This window comes from Schistocerca serialis, chromosome 4 (genome assembly GCF_023864345.2).
Source record: "Schistocerca serialis cubense isolate TAMUIC-IGC-003099 chromosome 4, iqSchSeri2.2, whole genome shotgun sequence".
Lineage (NCBI taxonomy): Eukaryota > Metazoa > Arthropoda > Insecta > Orthoptera > Acrididae > Schistocerca > Schistocerca serialis.
The window spans coordinates 758,242,991-758,261,209 of record NC_064641.1 but is presented as its reverse complement, the minus strand read 5'-3'; the positions used below and the strand labels follow the sequence as shown (position 1 = coordinate 758,261,209).

Sequence of the window (18,219 nt, the reverse complement as noted above, 5' to 3'; positions counted from 1 at the left end):
GATCTATAGAAAAACTGTAGGTGCAATTTTAATAACCATCAGGAAGGGAGGCAAAGAATTAGCCAGAATACGTAAGTTACAATTTCTGTTCTTGCAGATGAATAAAAGCTGAAGATACTTTTTCCAAGTTCTTGGAAAGGTATACGAACTTACTTCATGCTTGAAGTACAGGAAATACCTGTTCAGTACAGTAATCTTTCTACAATGTGACATTACAATTTATGAGGCATTCTCTTTTATTAAAATTTTCACATACACTACAAGAAATAGCATTAATGCTGCACAGTACAATTACCAAAAATGCTCAGCTCACTTTTCAATGAATGACAATTAGATCACATAATAAAAATACATACTTTGAAAGCACTTCTCACGGCAGAAACTTCAATGGTTGTTGTCAGGGCAGTTCTATTGGCAAGCGTATCATCAGCACTTGCAACTTGAGCAGAAACTTTCATCACACAGGCAACTGGATCGGCCACTGCCTGCACAAGTTGATCCACTTCAGGATTGTATGGCAGCAACAGAGACCCTCCAGCTGTGTGGAGAGCTCCCCAGGGAGAGATGACACCCCACACTATTCCACGAGATATCTGCACTCCCAGTCGGCCATAGAGAACAGACCTGCAATACACAAAGAGGTAATAATGGAACATATTGTGATACATATCGTTATACTCTGAAACAGTGGATCAAATTTGTCTCCATGTAATGGGTAAATTCCACATAGTCAAACAGGTAAGTTATTCAGATGATTGTGAAGAATATATTTTGGGATGGGGAGGGGGTGGGAGTGCACATTCCACAACAATGAAGTCTTGAGGAATCACTATGATGAGCTAAAAGTTATTAAAATTGGCAAAACATTTAAGAATGTATTTTAAGACAGTCATGTTCAAAAACATTAGGTAAAAAAAGTAAAGATATTTAAAACAACAAAAATGAGGGGCCCAGGAATTACTGTACGCGATATAAACTTTTTACTGTCAATCTTGCAACAAAATCAGCCACTTCCAAGTAATATCCTCAAATAGTGACACAAACATTTTTTCCTGTAGTGACATGATTCCTGGAGTGAGTTATTTCGGGTAGGCTTTAGTCCTCTAACCAACTTCACATAGATCTCATCTGTGCTTTGAAAACTACGTCCTTTAAATACAATTCTGAATTTGAGGCACAGGGCAAGTCAACTGCAAAAATTTAAGAGAACAGGCTCTATAGTTGTGCAATGCTTTGCTGTGTCACTGTGTATCAGAAGCAATGCATTAACTGCTACACTGTCATGATGCGACACTCTTTCTACCCACAGGCTCTCATAAATTCATTAACATAGTTCTTTGATCCCAATGGCCACACAATATCCACTTTTAATACACTATGGTATTCCAATTTAAGACCACAACAAATGGCACCATAGCATTGGATTGACACTTACATCTTTTTTTTTTTTTTTTTTTTTGTGTGTAAGGAAACACTTTCCCAGCCCATTGTGACAACTTCACCTTTATTTTCATGTGGTATCTGTAGACCTATGTCTCATCTCCTGTCACTTTGTTCTTCAGGAAGATATCATCAGCATTTGCACTTTCAAGTTTCTCTTGACTAACAGTGAAGTAATTCTCTGGTCATTTGTTCTTCACCAACAGATGCATGAAGTTTACAACAAGGTTTGTGTGATGCTTGTCCTTTAAAATTGCGTGGCATTATTCTAAACTGGTGTCTCCTTTATTAGCAACCTCTTGGACCACTGACTGATAATTTCTATGGCTCATCATACAAACATTCTACTCATGGTAACTATGTTCCACCTTCATCAACATGATTGACCACTTTTAGTAACACACATGCGTCATTAAGTCCTCTCTGTATGCTTATTTGAGCAGTTCAGTTGTTACCATTAAGTATTTCCCTAGTTTCCAGCACATTTTTATATGGATACTTTCATCTTCCCATTCCTTCATCATCTTACCACACACTTCACATGTTTGTTTCCTACAATGGGAACGAAAACAAGTTAACACATAAAAATATCACAAACAACAATATGTTGTCAGAACTTGTTGCTAGGAATGCCCAGCATTCAGCACTAAACTAACTGTAGTGGATGGTGTATTGTATCAAATGATCCCCCTCACCTCTCCCCGTCAAACGTGTGTAGCCAACTAATCTCTACACTGAGATCCTCCTCGAGAAAAAATCTCAGACAATATGCGAGGGTTGCCCAGAAAGTAATGCACTGCATCTTTTTCCTTCAAGAGTTCTTTACTGAATATAATGAGAATAACACACACAAAAGAATGGTGTTTTACCTACACACCCTATTTTTCCATATAATCTCCATCCCGCTCTATAGCCTTCCTACAGGGCAAAATAAGGGCTGTCAGTACTAATCCTTGTCGTGGTGATGGAGCCAGTGCTTCACTGTGTGAATCACCTCCTCATCATCCTCAAAATGTCTTCCATGAATGGCATCTTTTAATGGCCCAAACAAATGGAAATCCAAGGGGGCTAGGTCACGTATGACAGCTGTGGATGGTCTCCCTGACTGCTGTAGATTGTGGAGCTCCAACGAACTGCCTTCTGATAACCTTACCCTCTGTGCTCAGCGACTAATTGTACTTCTGTCAACAGCAGGTGCTCCATAGAATTTGCACAAGTTTCTTTCTCTGCTGTCAGAAATTCAATGATGGCACTTTGTCTGTAATGTACGTCACCTACAGGTGCCATTTTGACACTGTCCTGCAGCTAAGCTATCCGTCTGAAGTGATGGACACTTGGTGTGCTCACTCGGGAGACTTCAAATAATATATACATAATGTTTTGCTTTTGTAACACTGTTTTCGGCTGAGAAAAACAAATGTGTTGCATTACTTTCTGGGTAACCCTTGTACAACAGTTTAAAAAACATGTCATGCTCATTACAGTTAGCTAAATTTGAGGACAGGTTCCCCTTTAAATTTTCAGTAAGGTTTACTGAAATATGTACACAACAAGCACCACTAGCTAGAAAGTCTCCTGGCTGAAGTAAAAAAGTCACACATAACAGGATAATTCTCTGTATGGGACATCTAAATAGAAGCTTTCAACTACAATGATCTGCTGTCCTTCATTTCCAGCCACTCTTTCTCCTGCAGACGCATATTTCTTTGGAGTTGCCTTCAAAGCAATGGCACTTTGTTCAGCTTACATGCTTGCTTATTTTCTCAGTTCCTATATAAAAATGGTACCCAGCATAATAACCTGTCTGTACCTACTTTGGAGCTTTCATGGATGTTTTGAAGCAATTTGCCTTCAGCACAGCATGCAGCTGTGCACTAAATACTATGGAAGCAGATACAGAAGATATACAGGATGGTCAGAAAAGTCTGAAACACATATAGGGACGTTGCAGGGCAGGTTGTACAAAGACATAAATATTAAGAAAAAAATTCGATACACTAGGCTGTTTCTGAGTTATTTAGCATTGAAGTCAGCCAATCGGGTTGGCGCGTGCACAAATTCAAGTTTCAGCTAACCAAACAAAGCACTCATTGGGCAACACCGACCCTGGCAGGCCGCATGAATGGGAGCACGCGATGCTCCAATTGGCTAATTTCAATGATAAATGACTCATAAACGGTGCATAGCATCGAATTTTTTTCTTAACATTTGTTTCATTACAACTTTTCCTGCAACATTCCTATGAGTGTTTCAGACATTTTATGATTACCCTGTATTATACATACTCTGAAGTCAGTGATGTGCTAACATTAGCCTGGATTCTCATTAATTTGGCTTTTGGTTGATTGGATTCATGTTGTGAATTCTTTGCACTGCCATGTCCTCGTACCTCCAAGTTTGCCCCTGACTGTTCTTTCAGACTGTCTTCTCACCGGTTAGGTCAACACTTGGTGTTCATCACAGACGATCACTGAGACTGTAAATCAGAGTGGCCACTTCAAGACCCTGAAAAAGTAGAACTTTCAGAGCTGCATGCACTACTATGGTCAGAAAACACAGTGGCATTTGCCCATTTACAGTTCAATCAATGACATAAGCACGTCGGGCAGTTGTATGCAACAAGGATAGCTAACATATAGGGGTTAACGTGTAGATGTTATATTGTGTGTTAACAATGTAGCATGTCCTACACAGACTGTCTAATTTTCATTGTACTGGTGCAGCTAGTGCCAGATAGGGCACTATAGATCAAAACATTAACAAATTCAAATCTGATGTTAGAAGAGGTAGGACAAATTGCAGAATCTGAGGTGTTGACTGCTGCAGTGCAATATGTGTTCTCAGATTATTGCCATGTGGCAAAACTTGACAATTCGCAACAGCAGGAGAGGTCCCCAACGGCAGCAATTCAGGCTTTAGTGACCATGCTGTCGAGTCAGTTGGTCAAGCATGTTAGCAGTGGGGTTCTCCTGTGTCCCAGCACCAGTTGGCTACAATTGTGGGGGACTTCTCTTGATCCCTGCAGTGTGAGTCATCTGCTGAGTTCATGGCAAGCAGTCTTGCCCAGATTGCTGGTCATTACATGAGAGGAGACACTGTCCCTATTTCTTTCCAACTTGTCATGCCTGCTATATGCCAGAATATTTAGCAGTTGTATGCAGAAAATGACTGTGAGCAGTTCCATGGAACAAAGTTCCCATACACACAATCAAGCCTGCAAGAATGTCTGTAGGTCTTCAGGCACTTCATATCATAGTGGACTCAGAGATCACTGGGTGTTGCACTAAGTTTCAGTTAGACACAGTGGCCTCAGCTGGGCAAATCAACTTAGTTACTGACAGCACTCTCAGCACACCAAGTAGTATCTCATAGTGGGCGTGGATTCTCTTGTGGAGACAACTGTTAAGTCACAGCCAAACACAGAAAAGTGGACACCAGGTCACATTTATGGTTGTTGATTCACATTTGGCAGAAAATATTTTCAGCCTTGATGCTTTCATTCTTTTTGGATTTGAAGCAGTTCATAAAGTTAACCTCACCTCTTAGGTAGACCATTTCAGAACTTGGAGGCATTGCCGCAGTCGTTTCATCAACTATTTGAAAGAGCCTGGGCCCACATAACATTGAAACCATCAGCAGTTACTAAGTTTTGTCGAGTCTGCACCGTGCCATTTACTATGCGGGATATAGTGAAGGTGGAATTTCACAGACGGCAGAAGCTTGGAGTGGTGTCACAGGTTTCATCAAGCCAGTGGGCTATGCCCATGGTTGTGATATGGGAACTTTGTGACATTTTTCACACACACAAGCAATGAACAGAGTGAAATAGATGTTCAGCCCATGCCCCATGAGAGGAGTTGCTGGCTAAGTTGGCCAGTGGACAGTATTTTTCCAAAATTTGTCCTCAATGAGTCATACTTGCAGTTGCTGTTGGACACTGAGTCTCAGCAGATTTTAGTATTAAATACGTTTTGGGATGTACCAGTTTAACCGTTTGCCATTTCGGATAGATTCAGCTCCAGGAATATTTCAGTGTTTTCTCGAACACTTATCAAAAAAATTCTGTGCTGTATCAACTATTTGGATGACATTTGGGTTAATTGCACCATGAGAGAACAGCATTTGCAAAATTTGCAGGCCGTTTTTCAGTGAGGGTTAGACAATGTAGCTTTTTTGCTTCTAGATTGCAGTGGTTTGGGCATGAGTTAAATAAGGACAATATCATACAAATAGCAGAGTGTATTGCAGCAACAGAAGATTTGCTAGTTCCTTAGAATATTAAGGAGTTACATTCCTTTTAGGGAAAGTAAATTACTGCAAGAAATTCATTCTTCAGGCTGTTCACCTTTGTCATCCTTTAAATCAGTTTTTCAAGAAAGGAGAGAAGTTAGTGTGGTTGGAGGCAAATGAGTTAGCACTTCAGCAATTGAAAAAACACTTTTGCTCCGTGTTTGGCTGCTTTCACTCACCTAAATAAGCCATTGAATCTGACCATCAAAGCTTCTCAATGCACCTTTGGTGCTGTGTTCTCACACAGAAATTCTGATGGTTTGGAGTAGCTTACTGCATTTGCCTCCTAGCCCTTGCCAGTCAGTATCACACAGAAATTATCCTCAGATTGAGAAGGAGGCACTCACAATAATATGTTGTTGTTGTTGTGGTCTTCAGTCCTGAGACTGGTTTGATGCAGCTTTCCATGCTACTCTATCCTGTGCAAGCTTTTTCATCTCCCAGTACCTACTGCAACCTACATCCTTCTGAATCTGCTTAGTGTATTCATCTCTTGGTCTCCCTCTACGATTTTTACCCTCCACGCTGCCCTCCAATACTAAATTGGTGATCCCTTGATGCCTCAGAACATGTCCTACCAACCGATCCCTTCTTCTGGTCAAGTTGTGCCACAAACTTCTCTTCTCCCCAATCCTATTCAATACTTCCTCATTAGTTATGTGATCTACCCATCTAATCTTCAGCATTCTTCTGTAGCACCACATTTCGAAAGCTTCTATTCTCTTCTTGTCCAAACTATTTATCGTCCATGTTTCACTTCCATACATGGCTACACTCCATACGAATACTTTCAGAAATGACTTCCTGACACTTAAATCTATACTGGATGTTAACAAATTTCTCTTCTTCAGAAACGCTTTCCTTGCCATTGCCAGCCTACATTTTATATCCTCTCTACTTCGACCATCATCAGTTATTTTGCTCCCCAAATAGCAAAACTCCTTTACTACTTTAAGTGCCTCATTTCCTAATCTAATTCCCTCAGCATCACCCGACTTAATTAGACTACATTCCATTATCCTTGTTTTGCTTTTGTTGATGTTCATCTTATATCCTCCTTTCAAGACACTGTCCATTCCATTCAACTGCTCTTCCAAGTCCTTTGCTGTCTCTGACAGAATTACAATGTCATCGGCGAACCTCAAAGTTTTTATTTCTTCTCCATGAATTTTAATACCTACTCCGAATTTTTCTTTTGTTTCCTTCACTGCTTGCTCAATATACAGATTGAACAACATCGGGGAGAGGCTACAACCCTGTCTTACTCCCTTCCCAACCACTGCTTCCCTTTCCTGTCCCTCGACTCTTATAACTGCCATCTGGTTTCTGTACAAATTGTAAATAGCCTTTCGCTCCCTGTATTTTACCCCTGCCACCTTTAGAATTTGAAAGAGAGTATTCCAGTCAACATTGTCAAAAGCTTTCTCTAAGTCTACAAATGCTAGAAACGTAGGTTTGCCTTTCCTTAATCTTTCTTCTAAGATAAGTCGTAAGGTCAGTATTGCCTCACGTGTTCCAGTGTTTCTACGGAATCCAAACTGATCTTCCCCGAGGTTGGCTTCTACTAGTTTTTCCATTCGTCTGTAAAGAATTCGTGTTAGTATTTTGCAGCTGTGACTTATTAAGCTGATAGTTCGGTAATTTTCACATCTGTCAACACCTGCTTTCTTTGGGATTGGAATTATTATATTCTTCTTGAAGTCTGAGGGTATTTCGCCTGTTTCATACATCTTGCTCACCAGATGGTAGAGTTTTGTCAGGACTGGCTCTCCCACGGCCGTTAGTAGTTCCAATGGAATATTGTCTACTCCGGGGGCCTTGTTTCGACTCAGGTCTTTCAGTGCTCTGTCAAACTCATCACGCAGTATCATATCTCCAATTTCATCTTCATCTACATCCTCTTCCATTTCCATAATATTGTCCTCAAGTACATCGCCCTTGTATAGACCCTCTATATACTCCTTCCACCTTTCTGCTTTCCCTTCTTTGCTTATAACTGGGTTTCCATCTGAGCTCTTGATATTCATACAAGTCGTTCTCTTATCTCCAAAGGTCTCTTTAATTTTCCTGTAGGCAGTATCTATCTTACCCCTAGTGAGATAGGCTTCTACATCCTTACATTTGTCCTCTAGCCATCCCTGCTTAGCCATTTTGCACTTCCTGTCGATCTCATTTTTGAGACGTTTGTATTCCTTTTTGCCTGTTTCACTTACTGCATTTTTATATTTTCTCCTTTCATCAATTAAATTCAATATTTCTTCTGTTACCCAAGGATTTCTACTAGCCCTCGTCTTTTTACCTACTTGATCCTCTGCTGCCTTCACTACTTCATCCCTCAAAGCTACCCATTCTTCTTCTACTGTATTTATTTGCCCCATCCCTGTCAATTGCTCCCTTATGCTCTCCCTGAATCTCTGTACAACCTCTGGTTCTTTTAGTTTATCCAGGTCCCATCTCCTTAAATTCCCACCTTTTTGCAGTTTCTTCAGTTTTAATCTACAGGTCATAACCAATAGATTGTGGTCAGAGTCCACATCTGCCCCTGGAAATGTCTTACAATTTAAAACCTGGTTCCTAAATCTCTGTCTTACCATTATATAATCTATCTGATACCTTTTAGTATCTCCAGGGTTCTTCCATGTATACAACCTTCTTTCATGATTCTTAAACCAAGTGTTAGTTATGATTATTTTGTGCTCTGTGCAAAATTCGACCAGGCGGCTTCCTCTTTCATTTCTGTCCCCCAATCCATATTCACCTACTATGTTTCCTTCTCTCCCTTTTCCTACACTCGAATTCCAGTCACCCATGACTATTAAATTTTCGTCTCCCTTCACAATCTGAATAATTTCTTTTATTTCATCATACATTTCTTCAATTTCTTCGTCATCTGCAGAGCTAGTTGGCATATAAACTTGTACTACTGTAGTAGGCGTGGGCTTCGTATCTATCTTGGCCACAATAATGCGTTCACTATGCTGTTTGTAGTAGCTTACCCGCATTCCTATTTTCCTATTCATTATTAAACCTACTCCTGCATTACCCCTATTTGATTTTGTGTTTATAACCCTGTAGTCACCTGACCAGAAGTCTTGTTCCTCCTGCCACCGAACTTCACTAATTCCCACTATATCTAACTTCAACCTATCCATTTCCCTTTTTAAATTTTCTAACCTACCTGCCCGATTAAGGGATCTGACATTCCACGCTCCGATCCGTAGAACGCCAGTTTTCTTTCTCCTGATAACGACATCCTCTTGAGTAGTCCCCGCCCGGAGATCCGAATGGGGGACTATTTTACCTCCGGAATATTTTACCCAAGAGGACGCCATCATCATGTAATCATACAGTAAAGCTGCATGCCCTCGGGAAAAATTACGGCTGTAGTTTCCCCTTGCTTTCAGCCGTTCGCAGTACCAGCACAGCAAGACAGTTTTGGTTATTGTTACAAGACCAGATCAGTCAATCATCCAGACTGTTGCCCTTGCAACTACTGAAAAGGCTGCTGCCCCTCTTCAGGAACCACACGTTTGTCTGGCCTCTCAACAGATACCCCTCCGTTGTGGTTGCACCTACGGTACGGCTATCTGTATCGCTGAGGCACGCAAGCCTCCCCACCAACGGCAAGGTCCATGGTTCATGGGGGGGGCACAATAATATATATTGAGTAAAATAGTTCCCCATTTTCTTGTATGGAACAAAGTTCCATTGTCTTACACAGTGTAAGTCATTCATCTCACTGTTTGGACCCTGGCCCAAGCTCCCGAACAGAATGGCACAGCATTTACAGCAATTGTCCTTATTTCTGAGTACTTATTCCTTTGAAATTCACTACAGGCCACCTCAGAGCATGCAAAGGCAGACACCTTGCCTTTCCTGACAAGACTTCACAGTGCGGAAAGTCACGCCAGCTCAAAGCAAGAATCCATTCTCGCGCAGAGTAATTCAAGCGATCCAGCCAGGATGATCAGGATATTTTGCTGCGTGGTCAGACTCAGCGCACCAGATGTACGAGGGCATTTCAAAAAGTAAAGATACAATGGTTCGCAGTCCTTAAATAGAACATTTATTTAGAAAACATCAGTTACATCTTATTAACTGGATTATTTGTTATTTTTCGACATAGTCACCCCCATTATCCAAACATTTGTTAAGTCGGTGCACAAGCTTTTGTATTTCACAGTCATAGAGGGTTGCCGCCTGTTGTCGGAACCACATTTCACCTTCATCTTTGATCTCTTCATCGTCGTGGAATGATTTTCCACCAAGATGTGACTTCCGGTAACTGAACACATGGAAGTTGGTGGGTGCAAGGTCTGGGCTGTATGGCGGACGGTCCAATACATCCCATTTGAATTGTTTGATTAGTGCTTTGGTTATGAGCGCTGTGTGAGGCCGAGCATTGTCATGAAGCAAGCAGACTCCACTTGTCAGCATTCCCCTGCATTTGTTTTGAATTGCCCTTCGAAGATGTTTCAAAGTCTGGCAATATGCAGCAGCATTAATTGTCGTTCCAGGAGGCATAAATTCCAACAGAAGAATGCCTTGTCTGTCCCAAAAAACAGAAGCCATGATTTTCTTCACTGAAATCGACATTTTGCATTTCTTGGCTTTTGGTGAATTCGAATGGCGCCATTGCATTTATTGTTGCTTGGATTCATGTCTCACGTCTCATCACCTGTCACAATGTGATCAAGGAACTCATCACCTGCTTCAGCATAGTGTGTGAGGAAGTCGAGTGCAAAGCCCATCCTTTTCTTTGTGTGTTCTTCCGTTAACAGTTTTGGAACCCAGCCCATACGCAACTTCCTGTACCCTAACTTGACAGTCACAATGTTATAAACAGTTGTCATTGACATGTCCGGTATGATCTGATGCAATTCTTTCAATGTGAGACGTCTATTTGCACGAATTGCTTCCTCCGTTCTCCGAAGAAGGGCATCAAAGATCACAGATGGCCAACCTGTTCTTTGTTCGTCATGAACATCGGTCCTACCTTCAGAGAAATGATGACACCATCTCGTTACATTTGGTCGATTTATAATGTTCCCATAAACAGAAACAATTTCTTTGTGAATATCCGCTGGTCACTGACCTTTTGCATGATGAAAACATATGATGGAGCGCACTTCGCATTTGGTGGGATTCTGAATTGGCGCAGCCATTTTAAACACGACCTACTCCAACCAGAAGCAACATTCAACTGCCGAACGACTGCGAGGAGAAAGCTAACGATTCAAGGTTAACACCAGCGTTGCCAACTTGCTCGCCAAAACTCTTCTGTTCCTCTGGTGTACGGTGTATCTTCACTTTCCGAAACACCCTTGATTTAAAACTTTGTAATAGGCTCAGCATTGCAGAAAATCAGAATTGCACAGTTGTTAGTCCAATGTTGTCACGACAATGCATTCTGCAGATGTATGTGTTCCAGTGGGGGATGTCAGGCATGAAACCACAGGCACGGTGACATGTCAATAGGCCATCAACTGATTCCACCATCGAGCACACAGAGCTAGCCTTTTCAACATGTGCACACACCCAGGTGGCCCAGCCACAAAAATTTTCTCCATGACCTGTACCCGAGTATGCATGAGACTGGATGCATGGGGACTTCAACGGTTCCTTCATGGGGACCATGTGGCTGTTGATGATACATGCCTTGTCTGACTTCCTGTGTTGCTGATTCGTCCACCAGGTTGTCACACACTACAGTTTGGGGTGTACCCACTATTTATGCTATTGAGGGCATGCTGCACATCCTGGTCTTACACTATAGTTGCCAGTTCACATCAGAGGATTTTGAGTGTTCTGCTGTCAAAATGAAATTTAGCACCTGACGTCGCACCATGCTGTTAGGCATCAAACACAAAGGTTGTGCGGCTGGCAGACACACCATTGGGCATCAAACATAGAGGTCATGTGGTTGGTCAGGATATCACAACTATAGAAAGCAGTCCCAGTGGTACCTAGAGAGGATTCCCTTTCCAGTTGTTTGGCATCTTATCAAGCAACTTATATCAATTGGTGAAGTCTGGCTGAGGTACTACACAGGTCTCTACCATGCAGTACCTTCAACCTTTTACACCTGGTACCACACACCACTGGCCTGCAAGTTGTGCCATGGTATCACCAAGGTTCTGCCATCTGGGTGCACATGTTCAGGCAGACACCAGGATGTATGCAAGGCATCATGGAGGGACATAAGAAGCACAACTTTATATAGCTGTGTTACATCAGCAGCTTCCAACATGCCATGTGAAACAGCTGCACACACATAAAGCTGAGCAGCACACACCACGAATTAGGCACACAGGAACCCTTAACACAGACAGAAGAAACCAAATAAGGTATGGGCAACCTTGAAAAGAAAGGGAGTTGGAAAGCAAACACTTGAAGTCATCCAGGCAATGTACGAAAAAAACTCTAGTTGTGTGCAGATACCAGTTGGAAGAACTGAATGATTTAAGAATGTTATGGGACTAAGACAATGAAGTCTGATATCACCACTACTATTTATAATGGTGATGGATGAAACAGTAAAAGAGACGAAAGAAGCCCATAGGGGAAGGGGGATGAAGCTGTTACTATTTGCTGATAATATTGTGGTGTGGGGAAAAAGGAGTAAGGAGATACAAAAACAAACAGACATTCTAAATGATAAGGTCGAAAAATATGGAATGAAATTTAGTATGGAGAAAAGCAAGACCATGGTGGTAACCAGAGCAGATAGAGAGGGCAAGGGACAAATTCATATTAAGGGATGAAATATTGAAATAGTGGACAACTTTAAATATTTGGGAAGTGTATTAACTGGGAATGCTCATTTGGAGATAGAAGTTGGCAAAATAATACAACAGAGTAGTACATTTTACCAGTGTGTGTGGAGCTTGGTGTGGGGAAGGGAAGTGCCAATGAGGTGCAAGATGGTGTTACACAAGACATACTTCACACCCATACTAATTTACAGTTCAGAGGCTTGGACTATGACTAGAAGAGAGTAGGATACAATCCAGTGAAATGAAACTTCTGAGAACTATGCTAGGGAAGACGAGGAGTGAAAAATGAAGATGGTAGGAAGGAAACTGGAGTGGAGAAGTTGACTGAGAAAATTGAAAAGAATAGATTAAAATGGTCTGGGCATGTGAAGAGGGTGGGAGAGGGAAGAATACCAAGACGAATGTCGGAGTTCAAGACTGAGAGCAAGAGGCCAAGAGGAAGACCGAGAACAAGATGGATTGATACAATAAAGATGAGTTTAAGGAGGAGAAATCTGCTATGGAACCAAATTGTGGCAGGAGAATGGTGGAAAGACAGAGTTAAGTGACAAAGTACAGTTGATAGCCCAACCCGACCAGATGTTGGATAGAGGGGAAATGAAGATGATGATGATCATGAGGAATCATCGGCTTTAGGATAGACCAGGGACAGGACTGATTCTAATTTCCCAAGTGGCCAATCTAATTCCCTAATGCTGCACCTTATCCATTACTTTTAAGTGCATTGGTCTAACAAGTCCATAAACAATCATGGACTGCATATAGGTGCAGTAAACTAGAGCATCATATAAACTAGAGCATCATATAAACTAGAGCAAAATAATTTAATGTTCTCTTTATCAAACTCAGTTCAGGTACATCTAAATGCTTGACACATATAATTAAAAATAATAAATATTGCCATTAGCTGTACAGCATGCCTTGTGGAGCAGCAGTTTGCATCACAGGCGAGTGTGTTGTAGATAGCTGGATGAAATTTGTTATGCAGTATTTATCATTTGTCGAAGGTTTTTGATATAGCTTATATTTGTAACTTACAGAATATTTGATGTTTGCATAAATACCAGCATCCTGGTATATTTGATGTGTGATTAAATAGTTTCACTCTCTGTTCAGGAGTTTAGTTCTTTTGTGGCTATATTTAGTGTTCATAATATATATGTGCTCCGAGTGGTAAATGCCGTACTTAACAGAGAAACCTACATTCAGATTTGGTATTGATTGTGGTTTTGACATGACATTGTGCATTGGAGATGCCAGGAACTTCAAAACATCTATGTCACCATTGTCCCATTTTGGTAATGTAACAGCCATTGCCTACATGGAAAGGAACTGGAATAAAGCAGTACATTGATCCTAAGATCTATATATTCATGACAGGGATGGATTTGAAAACAGCATGAGGTCAGCTGCACATCAGGCGTCCATCAGCGTTTTCAAGAGTCACTGGTCAGGATGCTACGGAATGGCTAAAATGGTTAAACTGAGTTGCCAAATATAACAGGTGAGATGACACGATGTGTTCGGCAAATGTGTACTTTTACTTGGATGGCACAGCCGAGCAACGATCGAAGAACAACGAAGAGAAGCTCAATAGCTGGGACAAATTCCAGGCCAAACTGAAGAAAACACTTGGTGACACTCCACATCAAATCTGTGTAGCAGTACAGCGCCCATTGTCACTGGGAAATGACACAGTTGTAAATACAGAATGTTTTGGCTCTATGCCAAACTGTGAATCTGAATTTCTACATCAACCTGGCTTCTCTGCAGATCACACTTACATGCCTGGCAGAAGCTGAAAAAATTTATCACTTGAAAGGAATCAAAGAAGACATGTACCAAGCCAAGGTATGTGTGTAAGGACAAGCAAACCAATCCCACAAGTACAGCTTAGTGCTATCACGAAAGAATCATAATCTGTTACCACAGAAGACAACACAGTGAAGGAAGCAACTATCGAACCATCAACAGGATCTTGCCTGACCAAGGAACAATATCTGCGAGTGATAACCATTCTCTGTATCAGTTTCCAGATGCTTAGAAAACCAGAGTGCAGAAATACAGACCAAGTGACCATGGCACACCACCATATCAACACTGGCGGTAATCCATCTATTAGCCGGCACTCATATAGAATATTGCCGGCTGAATGACAGATAAACTGGGAGGGAGTGCAGAATATGTAGCAAGATGACATCACTGAACCTTTAGAGTGCTTGGTCCTCTCCTTCAGTCCTTGTGCACAATAACAACAGTGTTGTTTGTGTGACACCTATTGAAGACTGACCAAAATCATACGGAAAAGATGTCAGTCCATTGCAGTGCACTGATGACACCCTAGACTGCTGTAAGGAGCAAAGTATTTCTCAACTATGGACATGCACACAGACTACAGGGAAAAAAAGTGCGTTCATAACTCCTGATAGTCTCTATGAGTTAAAATTTATGCAATTTGGACTGTGTAACTCTTCAGCCATCTTCAAACATCTGATGGACAGAGAGCTTCAAAACATTAAATGAACAAAGTGTCTCTACTATCTGAATGAGATTGCTGTTTTTTCAAAGACATTCGAAGAACATCTAAGCCACTTCACAACCAAGTTCAAGTGTGTTAACACTGCAGGCCTACGCCTGAATCATAAAAAGTGCCTCTTCATAAACAAGAAATAAGAATCTCAGGGTATCTATTGGATGGCAATGAAGTCTGTCACATTCCAGAGAAAATAACAGAAGTAACTGTTTTTCTGACCATCATGTGAGGACTTCTGTACCAAGGCACATCCCTTGCAAGAACTAGTGCAGGAAGACGCAAAATTTTCCTGGAACAAGGTGCAAGAAAGATCTTTCCTTGTCCTTAAGGAGACACTAATGACTTCACCTTGTAAACTGAGAATGCCCTAGTGCATATTCAGAGAGATGCTGAAAACTTAATAGCCTATGCCTCAAAAGTACTCTCTAAGTTTGAGATGAACTACTGTATAACTGAGAAAAAGTGCTTTGCAGTTGTTTGGGTTCTCAACACATTCCAGCCATATTTATTTTTGCATCATTCACCACTGTGATGGACCACTATTCTCAGTGCTGACTGACTAGCCTGAAGGGTCCGTCAGGTTGATTGACAAGATGGACCTGAGGCTTTACGAGTACGATGTCACAGTGGTAAACAAAAACCAGATGCAAACACAAGGACATCGACTGCCTTTCAAAGAATTCTTGAATGAGGATTCTATAAATGAAATCTCTGTTATCCCTGCAATAAATGACATTGGTACTGAGCAGAGGGAAGATCCAGCACTACTGGAAACCACAGGAGCATTGAAGGGGGAGGAAACAACCAAAGGAGAATTCAAATTAATAGATGAAGCATTGTATATGAGGAACTATGATTCAATGAGGCACTAGTGATTGCTCATCATCCAAGCTCAATTATGGCCAGCTCTCATGAAGTATTTCCATAACACTCCAATTTCTGGTCACTTGGAATTCCTGAGGACACTTAACAGAATCAGATGCAGGAATCCCTGACCGGGCCTCTACCTATCCATTAGACACTGCATGAGTCAATCCAAGGAATGCCCATGATGGAAGCACATGCCACAATTACCTCTGGAGCTTCTGGGACCAATCCCACCTGCAGCAGTTACATCGAACAAATTGGAATCTATCTTTGTGGGAGATTCACAAAGTCAACAAATGGGAATTGGTGGATAACAGTCTCCATTGACTATCTCACCTGCTATGCTGTCACCAACACTATGCCAATTGGTGAAACTCTGGATATTGCAAAGTTCTTTGAAGGAGACATTGTTTTGAAGCACAGATCACCATGTGTAATTTCATCGACACCTTCCAACTATCCATAGATGAACAGCCTCACAGAATGCTTTAATAAGACATTGGCAAATATGCACTTTATGTACACTGATGTCAAAAAGAGGGATTGGGATACAATACTGCCCACTGCGATAATTGCACACAACATTTCGAAGCAAGACACTGCAGGATTCAAATCCAAGGTAGAGACTGATAAAGTATACACTACTAATGTTTCAACACATCACCAGGACTGAAGATGCAAGGCAACTGACTTGTCATACGAAACCTGGATGCCCAGGAGAAAGTAAGTTAGTTAGTTACATGGATCATTTTGCATGACAGAATGTAATGATGCGGAACGAGTAATTTTACATTCACACTGCAAACAATTTGTAAATACAGTTACAAGAAAAATGATGCCGATATGAGTTAATAATTCCTACCCACCACCTTTTACACATTACAGTAATATGATATTCTTCTATGGAACAGAAGGAGTTGTCAAGGAAAACTTTCTCAGTTTGTCATCAGATTTTGCTTTGCTTTCTGTTAAGACATTTTACATCACTGGGTAAGTAATCAAAAATTTTTGTTGCAGCATTATGCATCCCTTTTTGTGCTAAAGACAACCTTAATGTGAAGTAATGAGTGTCATGTTTCCTTGTGGTAATGTAATAATGTCCTTTGATGTTCCTTTTGAACTGTAGTGTATTACTTACAAAAAAAACTTCATGAGGGAATAAAAATACTGTAAGCAGTAGTCAGAATGCCCAGCTCCTTAAACAGATGTCTACAAGATGATCGTGGGTGAACACCACACATTATTCTTACAGCACGTTTTTGTGCAACGAAGACTTCTTTCCTTAAAGATGAGCTACACTATAACATTATTACATTTGACATTATTGAATGAAAATATGTAAAATATGTCAACTTACTGATTTCTCTATTCCCAAGATTTTACAACGATTCTAAATGCAAATGTGGCTGAATTAATGTTTAACGAGTTTCAAAATGTGTTTTCTCCATTTAAATCCTCATTAATACAGACGCCTAAGAATTTCAAAGTTTCCATCTTCTTTATTATTTCTTCACCATGTATTATGCTTACCATTGGTGTAGTACCTCTAGATATGCAGAGCTGAATCTGTTTTGTCTTTTTAAAATTGAGGGTGAGACCATTCGCAGAAAACCGGTCAGTGATAGTTTTAATAACTTTATTTACCATATCTTCTGTTTCTGTATGTATACTTGAATTGATTACAATACTAGTATTATCTGCAAAATGAATTAATTCTGCTTGTTGTATACTAGATGGAAGATCGTTTACATATATGAGGAACAGTAATGGACCTAAGATTGAACCTTGAGGAACACCAAACATGATTGCTCCCCAGTCAGAATTATGTCCCTGGACTACATTGCTTGAATTATGAAGCACAACTTTCTGCATGACATTAACCATTGGTTGGCTATACCATCAATCCCATACACATTAATTTATCTATGAGAATACGATTCACACAGTCAAGTGCCTTAGGGAGGTCACAGAAAATACCAACCGGCCCTATTTTATTATTTAATGATTGTAAAATCCAGTGAGTGAATGTGTAAATGCCATTCCCAGTAGAGCAATCCTTCTGAAACTCAAACTGTTATTAGCTAAGGATATTATCATTTCTAAGGTGAGATACTATTCTAGAATACATCATCCTCTCAAAAATTTTGGAAAATTATGTCGGCAGTAAAACAGGTGGTAGTTATTGAAACATCTGTCATATCGCCATTCTTCAAGAGGGGTTTAACAATGGTATATTTCAGTCTCTCTGGAAAAATGCCTTGAGTTAATGATGCATTATGTATTTCAGATAACATTGGGCTTATTACATGAGAA

The 18,219-nt window shown here is 40.7% G+C and overlaps 1 protein-coding gene across 1 annotated transcript in view; it reads right to left on the bottom strand.

Moving 5' to 3' along the window:
* Positions 1–18,219, bottom strand: part of LOC126473303 (endothelin-converting enzyme homolog) — a 632,708-nt gene that overhangs the window by 37,435 nt on the left and 577,054 nt on the right. The window contains exon 13 of the mRNA XM_050100277.1: positions 357–624. Within this exon, the coding sequence (XP_049956234.1) occupies positions 357–624 (268 nt within the window). The remainder of the gene's footprint in view (positions 1–356; positions 625–18,219) is intronic.